At 58.3% G+C, this 7,281-nt stretch overlaps 1 protein-coding gene across 1 annotated transcript; it reads left to right on the plus strand.

Annotated features, from left to right (window-relative positions):
• The first annotated feature begins 413 nt into the window (after nucleotides 1-413).
• Nucleotides 414-6,862, plus strand: KLHDC8A (kelch domain containing 8A). The gene is made up of 5 exons (XM_072815094.1): nucleotides 414-847; nucleotides 3,593-3,757; nucleotides 3,961-4,176; nucleotides 4,779-4,880; nucleotides 5,807-6,862. The coding sequence occupies exons 1-5, from the start codon at nucleotides 472-474 to the stop codon at nucleotides 5,998-6,000; spliced, it is 1,053 nt and encodes a 350-aa protein (XP_072671195.1). The 5' UTR covers nucleotides 414-471; the 3' UTR covers nucleotides 6,001-6,862.
• Nucleotides 6,863-7,281: the final 419 nt, after the last annotated feature.

Consider the following 7,281-nt stretch of genomic DNA (forward strand, 5'->3'; position numbering starts at 1 on the left):
GGGGCGGGGAGCCGGGGGCGCGCAGCGGGGCTCCCTCCTGGCTCCGCGGGGAGGCCGCCGGGCGCCGCGAGCCCCGGAAAGCCCCCGCCCCGCGCGCGCCCCCGGGCCTCCGAGGCGCCCTCCCGGAGGGGCTGGGGGCGGGGGGGGGACACGGCGCTGCGGGGCGCGATGCCGCCGCGTCCCCGCTTCAAAGTTGGCGAGGACCGGGGAGCCGGGAGCCCGCGGGCGGCGCGAGGAGGCGAGGGCGCGGCCCGACCCCCTTGATGCGCCCCATCCCTCCCGCAGGGCCGGGCGCGGACGCCGCCGGACCGCGCAGTCTGCAGGGCCTGGCGAGCGCTGCCCGGCGTCGGGGCCCCTGCCCGGGGTCGGGCGGGAGCCGGCGCACGCGAGCCAGATGGAGGCGGCGCCAGGGCGCGCGGAGTAGCGGGCGGCCCCCGGCTCGCGCCCCCGGCTCGCACCCCCCGCGGCGCCATGGAGCTGCCGAGCGTCAAGGACTTCCAGTGGAAGCGCCTGGCGCCGCTGCCCAGCCGCCGGGTCTACTGCTCCCTGCTGGAGAGCGGGGGGCAGGTCTATGCCATCGGGGGGTGTGACGACAGCGGCGTCCCCGTGGACTGCTTTGAGGTCTACTCCCCCGAGGCCGACCGGTGGACCGCCCTGCCCCGCCTGCCCACGGCCCGGGCCGGGGTGGCCGCCACCGCCCTGGGGAAGCGGATCATGGTGATCGGGGGTGTGGGCACCAGCCAGCTGCCCCTGAAGGTCGTGGAGATGTACAACATCGATGAGGGCAAGTGGAAGAGGAGGAGCGTGCTGCGCGAGGCCGCCATGGGCATCTCGGTCACCGCCAAAGGCGAGTGGGGCCAGGGCCGGGGGAGGGCGGGGAGAGGGGTGGGGGGTCACGGCGGGGGCGCATGGAAACCAACACTGAGCCGGGGAGCCACTGTCCCGGTTGATCCCTACGATAGATACTGAGCACCGGCCTTGTTTTACAGATGGGAAAACAGACTCAGCAGGGGGAGTGTCTAGTAATTCCGTATGATGCCAGAACTCCACTCCACCAGGCTCCTCCCAACAGGCTGGGTGGGCCTGGCCAAAGAGGAGAGCTGGAGGCTTAGTGCAATGTCTCTGCAGACCCCTTCTTTCAGCGGAGTGACAGCCTCCCACTCACAACAGCTCATGCCCTGAAATTTTCCTTTGAGGTGCCACCACCTCCAGACGCGTATTTGGGGTCCTGGGGATGTTCGCTGCCTCCTTGTACCATCCCCAGGCCCCACTAGTGGGGCCATGAGGCCTGACCCCGGGGCCTTTCCCACTATGCTCAACCTCTCCCTCTGCCTCCTAATCTCAAAGATACTAAGAAATGGAGACTGGAATGTTCCAGAGAGTCCTACTCCTGCAGCATCTTTTCCAGATTCACAGATCTTGGGCTGTGCGTGTGCTAACCACAAGGTCATCTGGCCTTCTTTCTCAAAGTGCCCCATTTCTTTCTCACTGGGCCTGGTGCAGCCCAGAGCATGGAGGGGGCTCCAAAGCTCTTTTGCTGAAACACAAAGGATTTTATGGGAAATGGTCCAACAGGAATTAGAAGACCCCCAAATGCAACTCAGACAGCTTTGGTGGGATGGAACCCTCACTCCCTCTCTTGCAAAACCATCCCATTTGCCTGTTGAGTCTACTGTAGATCAGGGACCAGTCTTTCTTGAGCACTCGCTCTGTCCCTGGCACAGTTCTAGGTCCCAGGGAAGAAGGAAAGAGGCAGAAGACCTGGCCCCTGCTCTCAGAATGGTCAGTCTGGGTCTGACCGGTGAAGGTGACCAGTGAGAAACTCTAACCCAGAATCCCTCAGGGCAGTGGCCGGTGGGGCCTCCGTGGTGAACTCTCGGTGAGAAGGATGGGAACCCTGGAGGCCCGTGGGGAAAAAGAGAGGGAAAGGGTATTCCTTTGTCTTCAGGCCTCGATAAATGCTGCTGAAAGATTAAGAACAAAGATTTATTGAGTCCTTACCATAGGTGCTTTATATATTTTAGCCCCTCTGATCTCACAACCTGTGTGATGAGGTAAGTGCTATGATTATCCTCATTTAGAAGCAGTGTGGGTCCCAAGGAGTTTGAGTACCTTGCCCAAGGTCACACTGCTAGTGAGTAATGATGGAGCCCGTGCTCTTCACTGTGGCCCTGAATGGGTTTAGCAGTTCGTCTGATAAGCTTTCACATGCCTGTGTGTCGGGCATGGAAACAGATGCTGGTGCCTCAGATTAACAAATTCTCTAACAACCTATTGGAAGAAGCAGACAAGGATTATTTCGGTAACGTTTGGCAAATAGGGTGAAGCCAGTGCCGTGGGAGGCACGGACCCAGTGCTCTCGGCCCAGCTTTGCAGTTGGGGGACACCCAGGCGAATGTGAAGGGATGAGTAGGAGCCAGCATAGGAGCAGTGGTGTGTGGCGTGGACCAAGGGTTCTCCGCTGGAGGTGTGTTTTGGGTGACAAACAGATAGGAGAGGCAGAGCTTGTGTAAGGGAAATCCTTCTAATACTAGCAGGCCCAGTCTCCTGACCTCAGGCTACTGCTGGGATTTTTTTTTTCCTTTTTCAGTAAGACTAGAAGTAGTACTGAATAGAAAGAAGTAGTACTCATCCCTGTAATTCTCTTGAAGAATAAAAGCCTCTTAGAGCCAGAAGCGGTGAGGACTGGCTACTGGAAGACGGATTCCCAGGCAGGGGTGGGTCCCCGGGAAGAAGTGTGGCCTCTGGGGTGGGGGAGCAAGGGCAGCCGTGTCTCTGGTAGGCCATAGGAGGCACTGGGGTGAGGCCCAGGGAAACACGGATGCCTTGCTCATCCTGTCTGATGCAGTGAGTCAGGAATGTACCTTGAAAGGTTCTCAGCACCCCAAGAGCAACAGAAAATGGAAGAGAACTCACCTGTCAGGGTGCCCAGCTTCCTGCCCTGGCAGGGCTCCTTAAAGGGGCTAGCTTTGTGTCCTCAAGGCCTCACCCACATTCACCCCTAACCCTATCCCATCTAAGCACACGATGCCTTCTGGAGCCCAGAAGCCTCCCAGTGTGTGAAGGAGGATGGCAATCCCCCATGGGGGTTGAGGACAGAGAGAACCAGCAGCAGTCCAGCATCCCACAAGGCCAACGACAGCAGGGATGACCTCATTTCCCAAGGCTCCAGCTGGTCTAGAGAGTTCTGACCTGGGAATGCCTAAGGAACAGGCCACTGCTGAAGGGCATTGGAGGAATACCCCCTCCTCTTTGGCATCCCTTCTGGCTGCCATGGAGGGGACAAGGGTGGTCCAGGCCTCAACCCCATCACGGTCCACCCTTTGGGCGGCTCAGCCCAGGGCTGGACACGGAGGGAGATGAAGGCATGCAGGCCTGACATGGCTTCAGGAAGACCCGGGCTCAACCTGCCAGAGACTTTCCGTGGTTCCATCAACCTCACTCTGGCACAACAGTGGTGGAGAACCTGGCCTGGCCTTGGTGCTGGTGTTCAGGGGGTTAATGGAGCCTGGCCAAGCAGGTGGTTACCGATGGGCCTGTCTCAGAGTGGCCATGAGCTGAGCCAGGGGTTGTGTGTGGCCTTTCTCCTTAGACTACCGAGTGTATGCGGCAGGCGGGATGGGCCTGGACCTCCGTCCACACAACCATCTCCAACACTATGACATGCTCAAGGACATGTGGGTGTCACTAGCACCCATGCCCACCCCAAGATACGCTGCAACCTCCTTCCTCCGAGGCTCCAAGATCTATGTGCTAGGTGAGGATGAGTTATCTGTCTCTCCTTCCCTCCCTTGGGTCAGTCCCCCTGGGAAGCAGTGCCTGTGTGCTGAGCATCTCCTGGGCACTGGGGGGTAATCATGATGCCCCAGCCCTCAGGGAGCTCCCTATCCCATTGGGGGGAATGGGCACAGGGGGAAACCCAGCCTCTTCCACCCCTCCAATCCCAGTTCTGGCCTCCAGGGGGACGACAGTCCAAGTACGCAGTGAACGCCTTTGAGGTCTTTGACATCGAGACTCGCTCCTGGACCAAGTTCCCCAACATCCCCTGCAAGCGGGCCTTCTCCAGCTTTGTGACCTTAGATGACCGGCTGTACAGCCTGGGAGGCCTGAGGCAGGCTCGGCTCTACCGGCAGCCCAAGTTCCTCCGGACGATGGACGTGTTCGACATGGAGCAGGGTGAGCAGGGCACTGGCCTCTGGCTGCCCACCACTCCTCTGGCCGACTCCCCACACACACCTCACCCCCATGCCATCCTCCTGCCCAGGGCCGCTGACCCAGCGGGATGAGTCTTTCAGAGGTCAGGACGGCCCGCACCATCCAGGGCCATTCTTGGGATCTCTTGCTTTCATCTGGACAGGGCTTCTCCTGGCTGCCTGGTTATTTTTCTCCAAGCCTTTCCCATCTCTTTTCACACAACATCCTGGCAGGGCCAGGTGAGGGAGGGCTTTTCCTGCTTTTTACTGATGCAGACAAGGATCCCGACAGCCACGCTCGCTGCCTCTAGTTAGCCTCCTCTCCAGCTCAGAGCCCATGAGAACAGAGGTAGAACAAGGTGATTCACTGCAGGGGATTATGGACTGTAGCAAGCAGAGGAGAGGGGAGAGGCCCCGGAGCACATCATTTCGAACAGCAGGAGGCGTAGTTGATGCCCAGAGCACTAAGGGTAGATGGAATGGATGTCTGCCTCTGGTGTGAGCTCGGGGGACTCAGTGTGTATTTGGTGGTGGACGCCAGCATCTAATTCTCTCTGAATTTACCCTGCATGATCCGTGCCTCAGGGGGATGGCTGAAGATGGAACGCTCGTTTTTCCTCAAGAAGCGGCGGGCAGACTTTGTGGCCGGCTCTCTGAGTGGACGGGTCATAGTGGCCGGAGGGCTTGGTAAGGATGGGGCTTCCGGGCTGTTACTGTGGCTCTGGAGCCTGGCGCACGCTTGGCACTCTGCATGAGCAGGAGAAGGTACTGGCTGCTTGCACACAGCCTGCCTACCACTTTGTCCCAAATAATTCAACGCTCTCTCTTACGTGTCCACACACGGGCCCCGATGTGGTCTTTCCATCCTCTTACACTGGGGAACCAGAGGCCAAGAAAGCATGAGGGACATGATGCTAACCATGTAATGCAGGCTTGCAGAACACCGGCCCCTGGGGCCCGATCCAGGAATGCCTGGAGACAAAAGCATGGCAGGGCTTAGCTTGGTCCTCTTTCTCTGGCCAGCTCTATGCCCTGGATACCCAGCTCCATCATGGAATAGGAAAGCAATCTGATTAGATAGACTTGCGAAAATGCATTAGGAAACTTGCTGTGTTACTCCTCCCAGAGAGCAGTAGTATCTTGAGGCCAGGACCCCAACTTCAACAGGGGAGAGATCCATGCGCAGTTGGGCTTCCAGGCACCCAGAGTTCACTCGGTGTGGACAGATTCCCACATTGCCCAAGTATGAAAAGAGCTTGATGTGAACCAGACCGTGGGGACAGCTTTTTTAGCAAAAGCCAAAAGAGAGGCAGCAGCAGTGTCTAGAAACTTCTGGCAGAAGCAGAGGGTGGAGAAAAGAAAGCCTTACTCCTGAGGAGATGAGAAGATGGAGAAAAGGCAAGAGAAGTGAAGGAACTCTTGGACAAGAGCTACAGCCCAGGGGAGGAGGGAGGGAGCAGCTCTGCGGCCCAGGAACAGCTCTGTGCCCCAGGAACTCAGGTCCCTTGGCTTCTGCTTGTGGGTTCCAAAGAGAGCAAGGGAGGTGGGGGCACTGTGGCGCATGGATTGGTGGCTGGACTCCTTTGTAAGGATGGTTCCCTTGGCACTTTCAGGGAACCAACCCACTGTCCTGGAGACGGCGGAGGCGTTCCATCCAGGGAAGAACAAATGGGAGGTCCTACCCCCCATGCCCACGCCCCGCTGTGCCTGCTCCAGCATTGTCATCAAGAACTGCCTCCTGGCTGTGGGGGGTGTGAACCAGGGTCTGAGCGACACAGTGGAAGCCCTGTGTGTCTCTGACTCCTAGCTGTCCCTGGGCCCAGCACCTTTGCCCCGAACCAGATCACCCCACTCTCGACAAGAGGAATGGTCGACTCCCAGGATGCCAGCTCCTGCCAGCAGTTCACGGGGTCAGGCCCTGGGGCTCTGAGTGACCTCCCTCCACCTCCAAACTGTACCAATCCCAGGAAACCATAAGAAGTCCAGAATGAGTTCACCAGCCTCCAGCTGGAACCCAGCTGAGCTTTGAGGAGAAACTCCCGTGACTGCTCGGGCAGAGAAAGGCACAGAAGTACCTGCTGTCTCCCTTCACTGTGAGTCCCACCTCCTCCAGTGTCCAGGCTAGGTGGTGCCTAAGGCAGAAGACAGCTGCTATCACTGTCTTCTTCCTGGCTCTGAACTAGTTTGAGGGTCTCTTGGGATGGAAGATGGAGAAGCATTGCATGGAGTCCCAAACCCCTCTTCTCCCCCGTGGTCTTCATCCCTCCCCCACTTGGTGGTCAACGATGGGCCTGCCCTCGCCCTCATCTGCTCACCGAGAGTTGGCCTTGGAGCAGGGCCTGCTGAATTGGAAGGGCAGCCAGGTTCAAATAGACTGGTCCAGGTCGGCAGCCTTGGCCAGGAAGGACCCAGGCCGCTCGGGTGCCTGATGGCAATGTGGTGATGGGGAAGGAGCAGCCACCCAGCCAGCCCAGGCTCTGCTTCCCGCTCCCCTCCTCACTCACGTTCTCCTTCTGCCACCCGTCCCTGGCCCTTTCCTCCCTTACGGCCCGAGAGTGTTTTCTGTGCTAAACCTTCTTATTTACACTGTGGCATCAAAATCCACGAAGCCTGGATTAACTGCATTCCGGTTAACAGCAGCAGCACAATGATTAAAATCTATATTCCTATCCTCTTGGGCACCCAGTGCAGGGGTGGGGTGGATGGGTGTCTTGACAGGTAGAGGGACCCCAGAAAACAGTCCCTCTGACAGTCTCAGACTAAAGAAGACCCCAGGTGACCACCGTTCTTGGCTGTTCCCTCTGGGAAGCCTCCACCTGCAAACTACCAATGGCCTGTCACCTTGCTCCCATGCAGCTGCGGCTCTTCCTTCTCTTCAGCCTTGAAACTCCACTTACCCTTCTCTTCAGCGTTGAGATTCCACTTGCGCGTCCTTCAGAAAGGCTATGCTCATTAGCTGACGTCTTCACGTCTGGCCTCAGTTCATTCAGCTGAACTTCGCTCCTATCTTAACCCAAGCTGCAAGGGGATTACTCATGGACTTAAAGACTTGACTCTTGTAGAGCACCTCTTTCTGATTCCCAGTTAT

Source organism: Canis lupus, chromosome 38 (genome assembly GCF_048164855.1).
Source record: "Canis lupus baileyi chromosome 38, mCanLup2.hap1, whole genome shotgun sequence".
In the NCBI taxonomy this organism is placed as follows: domain Eukaryota; kingdom Metazoa; phylum Chordata; class Mammalia; order Carnivora; family Canidae; genus Canis; species Canis lupus.

Coding starts and splice junctions, on each gene's coding strand:
- KLHDC8A (XM_072815094.1), top strand. CDS start 472: ATGGAGCTGCCGAGCGTCAAGGACTTCCAGTGGAAGCGCCTGGCGCCG. Junction 848..3,592: donor CATCTCGGTCACCGCCAAAG/GCGAGTGGGGCC, acceptor CTTTCTCCTTAG/ACTACCGAGTGTATGCGGCA. Junction 3,758..3,960: donor CTCCAAGATCTATGTGCTAG/GTGAGGATGAGT, acceptor TCTGGCCTCCAG/GGGGACGACAGTCCAAGTAC.